General features: G+C 43.0%; 1 protein-coding gene across 4 annotated transcripts in view; it reads left to right on the top strand.

Annotated features, from left to right (window-relative positions):
* The window catches only part of dennd5a (DENN/MADD domain containing 5A), a 45,766-nt gene that overhangs the window by 18,637 nt on the left and 12,859 nt on the right, over positions 1–14,270 (top strand). For 3 of the 4 annotated variants that reach the window (XM_080730636.1, XM_080730634.1, XM_080730633.1), the window contains 7 exons: positions 2,853–3,040; positions 4,951–5,262; positions 8,345–8,560; positions 9,066–9,300; positions 10,981–11,131; positions 12,346–12,439; positions 12,952–13,056. In XM_080730636.1, coding sequence (XP_080586762.1) covers positions 2,853–3,040; positions 4,951–5,262; positions 8,345–8,560; positions 9,066–9,300; positions 10,981–11,131; positions 12,346–12,439; positions 12,952–13,056 — 1,301 coding nt within the window. The remainder of the gene's footprint in view (positions 1–2,852; positions 3,041–4,950; positions 5,263–8,344; positions 8,561–9,065; positions 9,301–10,980; positions 11,132–12,345; positions 12,440–12,951; positions 13,057–14,270) is intronic. The other variant, XM_080730635.1, reaches the window with a different exon arrangement.

The following is a 14,270-nucleotide window of genomic DNA, read 5'->3' as shown; positions in this document are numbered from 1 at the left end:
ATATTGTCTGAGGCTAGGGCCACTGATGCATGCTTGGAGTGCTTAATGAAACTATATAACCATCAGATTATGTAACGTATGGAGTGGTTCTGTTGAAGCAGTGCACCGTCACTCTTAGCTTGTGTAAATGTTAGTCCCTTCACCCAGCTCAGCAGGCAGCTCCTACAGGGTGGGAGTGTTTGGTCTTGTTCATGTGTGACACAGGGAGAGGTTTGTTTGTGTGTGTGTGTGCGTGTGTGTGTGTGCGTGCGCTCACGATAATGCATGTGTATTTGAGCTTCTGGGGTAAACAAGCCAGCTTGCAGCAGCCCGCTGTGAAAGGCCAACTGTGTTCGTGCCCATCAGTCCCTCTTTGTTTGCCGTGTGCTTCACTCTAAAATAAAAAGCAATCCAGAGACTTCGGAAGTCAAATACTCCCAACGAAGCTCACAACGCCTCGCAGATATAGCTTTGGTGTAGAGGGGAAAAAGAGCACATTAAGTACAGAGTGAAAGGTCAAGTTTATTATGTATTGATGGTTCAAGTGGTTAAATATCAGAAAACACAAATTGACATGAATCCAAAATATACTAATAATTGTGCTGTCAAACGATGAAACTATATGGAATCTATGAAAAGGTTGTGGGGGTCCCTGCTTCGTCTCTCACTCAACTAAGGGCCTGAAAACGTTTAGAGGTTTAGAGTGAACATGAGTATGCAGAATAGCATGGAAATGATATTAGGATGTGGGAGCTTGCATAGTGAGTGATTAGATCCATTACATTGACGTGGAAAAGGCCAACTGTTTACAAAGCGCCAGAGGCTTGGGGGAAGCTCTCTTAAGGGGCAAAGCTGTGGCGTTGCTAGGAAACCCTTCCACAAGGAGGATGGCAGCGATGCAGAGTGATTATTATTGGTTGGAGGTGACATCATCGCCTCCCATCACCGCAGAATGTGCGCAGACTGTTGTGTAGATTTCAGCTCCTCCAGAGATTATCCAGCCAGAAGAGACAGGCTATCGTTAAGGGAAGAAAAGATGCACGCAATTGCAAGCTCATACTCACTGAGGAAAGGATGATCTGCAAATAAGGAGATGACTGTGTTCTGTGCTAAAAATAGAGCTGTAATTCATAACTCGGATAGAAAAGCCCCCGGTCAGCATCTTTCATAATTGAAATAAACGTTCTGTTTTTCCCTTCTGAATGTGAACAAGAAGCCCAGTCCACATGAAAGATTTGTGACTCTACGAAACCAAGTTGCTGAGAAAAGTTGCAGAAACTGTGAATCTTTCTGTGACAAACGTGCTCCACTAACCTTTAGTCCACCATACTGCCACTTGCAGCTCGATAACCTGCAACAGTGTAATTTGTAACTGTCTAAGTTGGTTGGTGAACATGAATTGCAAATAGAAATGAATTAGTTTCTGTTCTGTATTGGGTAGAGGCATGACAGAAGAGAAATCAATATATTGCCCAGCTTTTCAACAATTCAGGCTGGATGTTTATTAATATTTCTCTTCACATAGCGATACTGTCTCACATCAAGAAACAGCTAATAACGTCTCCTCCATGATTCCAGTGTGTGTGTATTTTGCATCAACAGGAATTTATCATGGAACACAACACACATCATAACATGTCACTCCAAGATTGGTAGCGCATGCTGAAGTCAGGGCGGGATTTGTTTATAAATGATATTGAAGTGATATTTAAACAACTATTTTCTCAACTCATTCTCTCCACTCCTGCTTCTCAGCCTGTATGTAACCAAATGGACCCTTACATAAAATGTAACTACGTGTGTGACTCTCTCTAGTTTTCCTACGATGACGGCCTCTTGTTAAGGGCTGGTGTGAGAGCAAAAACAGTCTAGTTTAGTATTCTTAGAAGGTAGCCGGGGTGAACAGGGGAGTGAGAGAGAGGCCCATGCCAGGGGGACAGCCTGCTCCCGGGGACCAGCGGAAAGCCCAATCAAGGACTTGTGCTTATTTTGGCACCATAGCAACATAGACTGCACAGTGGCTGGATATAGGCTGAGTCTTGTTGCGATAGAGCAGGAATGCAGATAAACAGGAATGGACAGAGCATACATGGATAAAAGAAACACGTGACTTTAAGTGTGGAATCTCACGAGAATGAGTGCTACTGAATGAAGTCATGACCAAAGAACTTGACCATCATGCCAGTCAGAGGTCAAGCTCAGAGGCGTCACAAGGGGGGGAAAGTGGGACTGAGTTACTAGGGCCCAAGGTGGAGGGGGCCTTAATTATTTTTAGCAGATATACAAGCTCACAGAGCGGCACTCATCTGCTATTTTTGAAAGGTAACTAAAATTTAGCTCCTGGGGAGTCCCTGGAACTAAATATTTTTAGATGGGGGTCCGTGACCAAATACATATCATTTTGGGGGTCCTACACATGAAAAAGAACATGTAGAAGCTAGAAGCAGTGAGCAAATCCTAAGTTCTAAGACTTGAGCACACATTTTCACGATTTCTCAAAAATAGCAGATCTACAAGCTGGCCTACTGGTCCAGGCGCATACCACATAGACATGGCCACATACTGTAGGCATTGATGCCTGACGGCGTTGCCTGTTTGATTCCCCATACGGACGACCTTTGCCGCATGTCACTCTCTCCCCCCATTTCCTGTCAGTCTACTGTCCTATCAAATAGTAAAGGCATAAAAGCCCCCCCCCCCAAAAAAAATAAATAAATAATAATATTCATTGTTATACATAAAATAAAATGAATATTTAAAAAATGCATGAGTCTCCATTATTCAATTAATCAAAAAAATAATAGAATAATGGCTAAGAAGATAAGGGAGAGTTGCAGCCCTAATGTTGCATCTTTTACTTTTGTGTTTGCTAGATTACCAGACGCTGATGACGGTGGCAGAGAGCATCACAGCCTTAATGTTCCCGTACCAGTGGCAACATGTCTACGTCCCCATTCTGCCTGCCTCCCTCCTGCACTTCCTGGATGCCCCTGTGCCCTACCTTATGGGCCTCCACTCCAATGGACAAGATGACCGCACCAAATTAGAACTGCCACAAGAGGTATGAACACACACACACACACACACACACACACACACACACACACACACACCATTGCTCTGATTATTATTGCAGTTACTATCAAAACCTCCACCGGCTGTGTGTCAGTCAGTCAGTCTGTCTGTCTGTCCATCATGTCACGTCACACTTTTGCCCCTACTCATATCTCTGCCACCGTTGCCCCTATCCATGCCAAACTTTGCACACCCACTCCTTGGATGACAAACCACAACCTCTGCCCCTGATTTATCACATGCCCCTCTTCTAGCGCCACCATCAGGTTGCTTTTAGCAGACTCTTATCTCTGGCACTGTTGCCCCTATCCATGCCAAACTTCGCACACACACTCCTTGGCTGGCAAACCACAACCTCCGCCCCTGATTTCTCACATGCCCCATAGCGCCACCTTGATGTTTCTTTTTGGAAACAACATTATGCGACATGATCTCCCGATAAGGGAGTCTTAATGGTGTACAATCTATTGTCATTCATCACTTGCCTGCCTTCCATTGTGCTCGTAAAACAATTGCTTATATAGAAATAAATGAATTGCTTTGTGTGAAAGTGACTTGTTTTTGTAGAGAATACTTATAATATCAGCAACAGGAAGGGGAGAACAGGAACTTGTTTATTGTATTGGTACCCTGTTGTGGCTACAGTGACGTGTTTCCATTCATTAACTAACTAGACTGTGCCACAGTCTAATTTGTCCCGCCTTAGTCTCTTCATGAACCGATTTAGAACCGATTTAGTTTTTCATCATTATCATATCGTTATCTACTAAGTAAAGTAATCTGTCATTCCTCCCCCACGTAAACAACACAACCAAAACTGCATTCTCCCACCTTCGCAACATCTCCCGCCTCCGCCCCTTCCTGACTTTCCCTGCTGCCGAAACCCTCATTCACACCTTCATCTCATCCCGCTTGGACTACTGCAACAGCATACTCTACGGCATCACCTCCAAAACCCTCAACAAACTCCAATACGTACAAAACTCAGCCGCCTGCCTACTCACCAGCACCCATTCCAGAGACCACATCACACCAGTCCTCCATGACCTCCACTGGCTCCCTGTAAACAACTTATTCACTTCAAAATACTCCTCACCACCTACAAGGCACTGCACAACCTGGCCCCCCCTTACCTCTCTGACCTCCTCGAGCCATACGTCCCGACCCGTTCGCTCAGGTCCAGTGAGGCTGGCCTCCTCGTGGTCCCCAAGCCCAAGCGCCGAACCTGGGGTGACAGGGCCTTCTCTGTAGCTGCCCCCACCCTCTGGAACGAACTCCCTAAACGTATCAGAGATGCCCCCTCCATCCCCACCTTTAAAACCGCCCTGAAAACCTACCTATTTACCATCGCCTTTCTCAGCTGACCTCTTACCTACTCTTGTTCTTATTGTTTTATGGTTTCTAGCTCTTATTGTATCTTTTTATCCTTTTTTTCCTAATAAAGTTGTTGTTTTTACCTGCCACTTACACACACACACACGCACGCACGCACGCACGCACGCACGCACGCACGCTCGCACGCACGCACGCACACACACACACACACACACACACAGTGTTGTAAAGCGACTTTGAGTACTCAGATATAAATTCCAGCTATTATCATTATTAGTAGTAGTATTATTATTATTATTACTAGTTATGAACATGCAAGATATCAACACATCAGAAGGGAACAAAATGGACGTTCCTGCAATTCACCCTGGCTGTACTGTACAGCTAAAGCCAGTCAGTCACACAAACATCACTCCACGCGTTTTAATGGAGTTTAATAGCTTGCTTCAAAGCCTTCAAGTTCATCTCATGCCTCCCCTGAACACAACACCCAGCATTGGTCTCAGAACAGCCTGTGGGAAACGCTCAACAAGTCTTAACCATTTCCTTTTTTTTTTTCAGGCCAACTTGTGCTTTGTGGACATCGACAACCATTTCATCGAGCTGCCAGAGGACCTGCCCCAGTTTCCCAACAAGCTGGAGTTCATTCAGGAGATCTCAGAGACGCTGATGTCCTTTGGTATTTCTCCAGAGGGAAACCTCCACTCCAGCGAGAGCCAGGCCAAATACAGGTTCCGGTCTGTCGACATGGTCTCTGACAAGCGCAATGGCAACCTGGCCAGCTCGCCTCTCAACTCCTATTTACTGAGAGAGAATGAAACCATTGCCAGGCTGCAGGCTCTTGTCAAGAGGACAGGTGTAAGCCTGGAGAAGGTAAGACCACATGGAGGTTCATGATAACAATAGTCCCTGTGATGAAATTGGACAGATAAAATGTGTTTACATTTATTTTGGCAATATTAAGATGTTATAAAAAGAATTGCATTATATTATTGCCCCTTGTAAACATAGTTATTATTTAGTCACAAGCTCTTGTTAATACTTGTCATTAATTAAATATTTATAAAACATACTTAACCACCTGGTAAAGATTATTATTAATATCTTTGATCTTTTCAAGATTTTCCTCATTTTCAAAAATAGCAAATGATGAGCTCTAACTCACAACACATTGCAAGCAACACATTGGGAGATATTTTTTACTACTTTTTCATGTCACTGTCATATGAATAAGTGCATATGATACAGTAACTCATAAAGCATGAAGTGTATCTGTCCTTTTATATATATATATATATATAAAAGGACAGATACGATACAACAGATACGACAGTGACGATGTGCTAAAAAGGCCAAATAAGCCGTCAACCTGTGTAAGAAGATGTAGCCTTGTGAATGTGCAACGGCAGGCTTAGTCAGCCTATTGTGTATGTTTTGAGCATGGCTGTAAAACTTGCTGGCTATTATGAATATCCACCTTGAATGTTCTACAGAAGGTAGTAGAGACTAGAGCAGGGGTCTTCAACAGGGGGTCCGGGACCCCTAGGGGGTCCCCAGAGTTACTACAGAGGTCCTCCAAATCTTTGTGTGATAGAAAAAAAGTTTAATCCTTTTTTATATTAAGCATTTGAACACTAGTGTCCATTTTCTGATAACTTTAGCCAAAAATAGCAGATCTACAAGCTCATTGTAGATCAACTATTTTTGGCAAAGAGGTTTGGTGTTGAGGGGAAAAAAAGTACACTAAGTACAGAGTGAAAGGTCAAGTTTATTAGGTAAAGAGTTAAATATCTGAAAACACAAATTGACATGAATCCAAAATACGCTGACGATGTTGCTGTCAAACAATGAAACTATGGAATCTATGAAGAAGTTGTGGGGGTCCCTGCTTCATCTCTCTCAACTGAGGGGTCCTTGCCCTGAAAACGTTGAAGACCCCTGTAGTAGAGAGTAGAGAGTGATGCTGCGTCCGTACCTTAGTGTGTAGAGAGGCCATCTGGCAATCAGAAGGTCACTGGTTTACCTCCCAGTCCCAGCCCATCCAGTAATATGTGTCAAATGGTCCCTGACCAAGACAATCAACTCCTAACTGATTTTTTATGAAGTGTTCATCACAACCTTCTGAGCAGCCATCAGCTCGGTGAAGCTGAAACTGAATCTCCCCCGTGGGATTAATAAAGTCTACACATCTTGGTAACGGGTAACAGTTGATTACTGGTTCATCGGGATGCTACGGTAGCTCAGGATGATCTCCGCATTAGCAGACTAATCAGCTTATGAAGTAGGGGTCGTCAGTGTTGGCTTTCTAGGTCAGCAGGTTAGGCCTGGCAATAGGTTACTCTCATCAGAGGTCACTGAGTTGAAATGAACCGAGCACGTGTAGTGATCTTTGGGGGATGGGATTTGAACACAACACAACACAGCATGGCTCATGTCATTTTTTTTGTTTTTATTTTGTATTTGCGGTGTTTGCTGTGTTATTTATACAGGATTTGACTCAATTACATTTTAATTTTTTTTTTTTTTTTTTTTTAATAATCTCATTGCCTTCCCCACAGCCTTTGATTAACAGTCAGATAAGAATACTTGATAGAAAAGGTCCGCTGGACTGTTGTCATTCTCTTCAACAGACTCATTTTCTCATAACGTTGCTATCAAGCAGAAACCTTATATCACCAAATTCGATCTTGTAACGTTTTTGGTAAATTCATACAAGAGTGCCAAAAGTAATGTTTTTTGTAAATTCATACAAGAGTGCCAAAATTCCAGTTCTATTTTCCATTTCTCAAAAAGTAACAGTTTTTGGAAATACAAGGTTTCCACCTGACAGCGACAATCAGTGGTGTCACATCAAGTTCTATACTGACATATCTAATATTTGATTCATTGCAAACAGACCACTAGGGGGCGAGCCCAACTTGTTTGCGATGGTTTTTGAAAACCTTATACCCATACCTAACACCATACCAAAAATCAAAAACTTTTCACCAAGTGCACGAAATTGATGATTTCTGACCAGTTTCTACCCAGCTAATGTGAATTGTGAAGGATCCCCCAAAATGATACGTATTATTTGGCTACGGACACCCATCTCAAAATATTCAGTTCCAGGGCCCCCCAAAAGTAAAATTTGAGTTACAAATGTTCGCTTAAAAAATACATATATTCAAAGATCTGCACAAATTTTCACGACGTTTTAAAAATAGCAGATCTACAAGCTCGCTACAAGCTCGCAGCGTGGCACTCCTTGCCGTGCTGTGAGCTTGTATATCTGCTATTTTTCAATAGCTAAAGTGTAAAATAATTAAGGCCCCTCCACCTTGGGCCCTAGTAACTCCCACTAGTAGTCCCACTCCCCCCCCCTTATGACCCCCTGATTGGAACACAGGTTCTATTTTCCATTTCTCAAAAAGTAACAGTTTTTGGACATACAAGGTGTCCACCTGACAGCGACAATAACCTCATTGTCTCCACCAGCCGAAGGCTGAGGGAGAGTATGTTTTCCCCTCCGTCCGTGCGTCCGTGCGTGCGTCCGTGCGTGCGTGCGTGCGTCCGTCCGTGCGTCCTCGCAGTTTGTGAGCAGCTAATCTCAGTCACCGTTGGCCCGATCGCTGCCAAACTGAGCACACACACTCCCTGGATGCCAATCTAGAACCTCTGCCCCACATTTTTCAAATCAGCCTCATGGTGGCGCTATAACAGGCCGATTTGTGTGGCCTGGTTGTTACCAGCTAATCTCCGGCGCCGTTGGCCCGATCGCTGCCAAACTGAGCGCACACACTCCCTGGATGCTAATTCAGAACCTCTGCCCCACATTTTTTAAATCAGCCTCATGGTGGCGCTATAACAGGCCGATTTGTGTGGCCTGGTGGAGACCTGTGCTCGGAAGAGCACTGCTTCTAGTTCCTTATCTTGTTTGTTATTCTTCCGTTGTGTGCGTGTTTGTGCACATCAGCTGGACGTGAGAGAGGATGCCAGCGGCGATAAGGAGCAGCGGGCTCATTGTAACGAGGAGGAGCTGAAGATGCATCAGCTCAACATCCAGGTGCGCGAGGTCTTTGCCAACCGCTTCACACAGATGTTTGCCGACTACGAGGTGTTTGTCATCCAGCCCAGCCAGGACAAGGAGTCCTGGTTCACCAATCGTGACCAGATGCAGAATTTTGACAAGGTAAAAGATCAGCCAGTGTGTCCCGACTGGGACAGAATAGGGAATTTTAGGTCTGGGGAAATGTATCTATATTATATCAGTGTTGTGATATGAGACTAACCACTTGAACCCTAGCGTCCATATTCTGAGAACTTGAGACAAAAATAGCAGATCTACAAGCTCACAACAAGCTGGTGGATCGGCTATTTTCGGCAAAGAGCTTTGGTGTAGAGGGGAAAAAGAGCAGACTAAGTACAGAGTAAAAGGTCAAGTTTATTAAGTATTGACAGTTCAAGTTGTTAAATATCTGAAAACACAAATTGACATGAATCCAAAATACACTGATGATTGTGTTGTAAAACAATTACACTATATGGAATCTATGAACAGGTTGTGGGGGTCCCTGCTTCATCTCTCTCTCAACTAAGGGGTCCTCGGCCTGAAAATGTTGAAGACCCCTGGATTAAATCGATTATTTCTATTAAATGTTGCAACTATATACATTTCTTATTTCTGTCCCCTCCAGGCCTCCTTCCTCTCCGACCAGCCAGAGCCCTACCTGCCCTTCCTGTCCCGTTTCCTGGAGACGCAGATGTTTGCTTCCTTCATCGACAGTAAGATCCTCTGCCACGACGACGACGACAAGGACCACTGTCTGAGGGTGTTTGACGCCCGCGTCGACAAGATCCGCATGTTGAACGTTCGCACGCCCACTCTGCGCACCTCCATGTACCAGAAATGCACCAACATCGACGAAGCAGGTAGGCGGACGACTTGTTTCATAATGTAATGGGCTGTACAATAAACTAGCAGTGATAGCTGAGTGGTTAGTGTCCATACCTAGGACTCCGGACCGGAGGTCCCAGAGGTCGCAGGTACAATTCCCTGCTCCAGCTATCACTGCTCCCCTCCCCCCGCGCGCCTTGTGCGAAGCACTGGGGGTCAAGCTGAAAACTGAATTTCCCTTGTGGGATGACGTAGGTAAATTCTTCTTTTTTCTTCTTCTAAACTGCGAATGTCATCACTGTCAGGCAGAAACCTTGTATGTCCAAAAAACTGTTAATTTTCCAGGAATAGGAAAAATCACCTGTGTTCCCATGGATCCAATGTAGTTATTATTTAGTCACATGCTATATTCTGTTTATGTTCCAGTTCTGGGAGTTGGGGTTGATATTCCAATAGTCGTTATACACACTGGTTTGGGTTTTACATTAATAAAACCAATCACCGTGCCAGAGGCCATGGCCTTTAAGACCAGGCTGCGCAAGCCGTTATCCCCAGTGCAATCTTACACTCTCCCTCTCACTTACTGATTATAGAGAATGTTATATGATTTTAATCTGTTCTTTAATTCCTGTGCAATGGATTAATAAAACTGAAGTGTGTATTTTGGAGTGAATGGCACGCGCAGCACAAATCAGTGTCTTCTTTGAATAGACTATCATCTAAACACAATTGACATAAGGACAATTCCTTATTGTGTTTATATAACTAATCGTCATGATGTATAGCGGGTCGTGCGACCGTAAGATACCATTTGCTTCCTTTAACGGGTAGCGGGTAGTGCCAAGGGATTGCACCGGGCGGAACATGGCCCTATGTCTTTTTCCCTTTTTATTCTGATGTGTTCACATTTCTCAATGTCACATTGATAGCAATCTCTCGAGACAAGAGTCAATGATACAAGTGGGCGGTCCCTTTTCGTGACGATGGCTAGCCAGAATGCATTGATAGGGCAAATGAGATAGTTGGTTACTCAACACATTTACCCACTTTTCTAAACAACTGCCAAGTCACAATATGCTTTGCATTGGAATACCCCTATTTTATTCAATGATTTACTATGCTGCTTTATTATGTTTTAATAAATCGTGCATTAGACCTGATTGAAATCCAAGAGGCGAAATAAAAAAATATTAAATGCGTACAAATGGATGTTTAAAATTAAGACATTCTAAGGTTTGAGTTGAGAGCCCCCAGCTACCTTTATTAAAGTAATTTGTTTTCCAGATTCAAATGACTAATTGAAAATAACATACTGCAGAGAATACGCCTTGTAGCCTAGGAATGCATACCGTTCTACAGTATAGACAGTAAAATCCTTAGTGTTAACTTATCTATTTGTACAAAGTACAAATGGACCTTAACAGGTCCATTTAGTTACATTTGTACATGCTCAGAGTTACATTTACACTGGGGTTTTTTACTGTGTACAGAAGCAAGCAGGCGATGACAATCACTGATCATGTCATGTGTACTGTAGGCTACATCAGATATACAAGTACAGGGATGATGAACAAAACCAAGGGAAGCCTTGGCAGCTGAGGCGGGTGAGTCAAGTGTGACTCACCAGGAACTGTTAAGAAATCAACACACTGCACTCTCTCCTCATACCATCACCCTCACCCCCCACCTCCCATGTGTCATTGTGTCATCTACAGAGAAAGCCATAGAGATGAGAGTGTCAAAGATCGACCACACAGCCCTACACCCCCACCTACTGGACATGAAGATTGGTCAGGGCCGTTATGAACAAGGCTTCTTCCCCCGACTGCAGTCCGATGTGCTCTCCACTGGGCCTGTCAGCAACAAGTGAGTAAATCTGTCACGTTATGGGCGGTAAAACAGGCATTAAACTCATTCATTGCTAGGTTAGGTGTAGAGCCAGCATTGACACGATACATGCCACCATGCTCTGACAGTCAGGTGTGTTGTCCTAATTCGATTCAACTCGACAAAACACAAAACTTAATAAAAGCAAGGAGGGTCGCATTCTGAGATGATTCTATGTTTTTTTTTTTTTTTAAGATTTGTTTTTGGGCTTTTTATGCCTTTATTTGATAGGACAGTAGACTGACAGGATGAAATGGGGAGAGATATGGGGAATGACATGTGGCAAAGGTCGTCCGGATCGGGAATCGAACCGGCGACGCCAGCAGGCATCATAGCCTAGTATGTGGTATGCGCCTTGACCACCAGGCCAGCGGGCGCCCGAGATGATTCTATGTTAAATCATCCATTTATGACATTTAAACAATGACATAAATGGATGATTTAACAGAGTGTTCTCTGAATAGTACACTACCACATTCATTGCCGTATTGTTGTTTCATTGCATCACAGGTACCTATAAATGAAATTAAATAGTTGTTGTTTTTTATTCTTTTGGCCAGACCTCCTCTCTCAGTTTTGTTTTGAGTCTCCAGTTCCTACTGTAGGAGATCCAATTAAAAAACTAGGTAGCTTTTTGTTCATCAGAGTCCGACGAAGAGCTGTGATGCTCAAAACATCACTACTGTATTTTTAAAATAACATCTGGGATTAATATCTGGGATTCTGAAGACTCTTTACATATGTGTGGGGGCCAGGGGAAAAAAAATATTAGGAAAACTCAGATAAGCAAAAGATAAGAATTAAGGTCTTTGCACGCTGCTGCGTTTTTCAGGCCGAATATCGGTGCAAATTTCAGAGCACGTAAATAAAAACGTCAACCTCACATTATGTAAATCACGTTTGCACCCTGCTGCCCGTTTCGTATTTATTTTCGGACCAGGGTTGATTTTTTTAGATTTTCGCAGCTGTCGCCACTGAGTCGCTTGCTCGCTCTCTCTCTTTCCTCTCTCTCTCCCTGGCCTCCGGATTTCGGATTTCCAAAACAAAGAAACGCAGTGCAGTGTGCAACCAGCTTTAAGGAACCAAGACATAAGTAAAGGAGCTGAAGGGGAAACCTTCATTTTGTGGACAGTTTGAAGCTTACATTTGTAAAACAACTGTAAAACATGGTTTTGTTTGGTATTGTTTTGTAGATGGGCCAAGAGGAGCGCTCCAGCCCAGTGGAGGAGGAGAGACAGACAGAAGCAGCACGCTGAGCACCTTTATTTAGACAACGACCAGAGAGAGGTTCATACATGGGTTCTTCTCCTCTTGTTATGTTGTTGTTGTCTATTGCATTTACAAAATATGTTATTTTTATTTTGCATGTCTTTTTATTATAAATGTCCCTGGTTTACTTTCTTCCTAAACTTTACAGTATTTGTGCCTGATTCTTCTGTCAGTCTAGACTCTAGACAGAATAGTATTTTATCATAATATACCTATTATAATAGGTATATTATAAGGTATTGTTATTTTCTGTTACTGTGATTGTTTTCTTTCTGACTTTAATTACTCTGATCTCATTCTTATGCTGTTTATATCTTCATATATTTTTACTTCATCATGCGAGTGTGTTGCTTGCCAGTAATAATTGATCCAAGTTGCTAACTTGACGATCGGTTATTCTTTGGCAAGCAACGCTGTCTTACTGCGGAGTATAATTAGGCCTATATCTCTCCCACAAATACTCTGGCATGCTGTTGGTCACACTGTCTCTCTGTCTTGTGTCTCTTTCACTCACGTACTCACACGCTCAGCATGTGGAGTGTTTGTTTCCGGAGCGGCAGCTCCTGCTGTTTCTAGACTACTACTGGCTCTCCCAGTCCTACAGGCCCTGTCTAAAGTCGGTGGCTGTGGATGTGGTATGTGTCGGCAGGGTTCTGGGCCCTGGGTACTTTAACTATTGAAAAATAGCAGATATACAAGCTCACAGCGCGGCACCGAGTGCCGCGTTGCGAGCGTGTAGATCTGCTATTTTTGAAAAGTGGTGAAAATGTGTGCAAGTCTTTGAATATTTCAAATCCTTCTAAGGTTTTTTGAAAAACTTATGTTTCTATGTCGGTGGTGCTCAAACTTTTTCACGTGAAGGACTCCCAAAATGATATGTATTTGGCCACGGACCCCCATCTCAAAATATTTTCTTCCAGGGACCCCCCAGCAGCAAAATTGGAGTTACAAATGTTTGCTTAAAAAAGAAATACGTTCAAAGATCTGCGCACATTTTCACGACTTTTAAAAAATAGCAGATCTGTGCCACGCTGCGAGCTTGTAGATCTGCTATTTTTCAATAGTTAAAGTATGAAATAATTAAGGCCCCTCCACCTTGGGCCCTAGTAACTCAGTCCCACTTCCCCCCCCTTGTGATGCCCCTGCGTGTCGGTAGTGACTGAGGCCTGAGAATCCATTCAATGCCCACACATGGCCTCTCCCTAATCGTCGTTGTCGGGTGGAAACCTTGTATGTCCAAAACCGTTCGTTTTGTATTTATCACTTTAAAAATGATTTAAACTAGTGAAAATAGCCGATCTACAAGCACACAGTGTGCTTGTAGATCTGCTATTTTCATTAGTTTTGTGCAACAGTCTCTAGTGATGAAGCAGGGCTTTACTTTGCGAAAAAAACATACAAATTTGAAACTTGGAGATACAAGGTCTCTGCCAGACAGTTACGATATGCTCCTCACTCCCTCCCTCTTTCACTACCTCCAGTGTTAGTTCATCATCCGTGGAACATCATACCTAGCTAGGACATACTGTATTATACTGTAATCTGGGATCCAAAATCTTAATATTGACTGAATTAAAGCAGTGTTTAGATCTCTGTGGGATTTCAGTAACAATTGTGTATAATAATTTTGTAGGTTTTTCCAAATAGTTTTAACTGTTTTTTTAACAGTAATTGTCTGGCACATTTATGTGAAGACGTATCGACATCTCACAATATATTTTAGTTGTGAGTTGTCAGGCCAGAATTTCCCATTACATATTGACCCGCAAGGCACAATGATGAACACACCTATTTGTAAATTTAACATTTAAAATTTGATACCAGTAAAAAAAAAAGAAAAAAAAATCTT

Source organism: Nannobrachium achirus, assembly GCF_963921795.1.
Source record: "Nannobrachium achirus genome assembly, chromosome: 7".
Lineage (NCBI taxonomy): Eukaryota > Metazoa > Chordata > Actinopteri > Myctophiformes > Myctophidae > Nannobrachium > Nannobrachium achirus.
The sequence above is the reverse complement of the archived record's forward strand: the minus strand, read 5'-3'. Positions and strand labels throughout refer to the sequence as shown.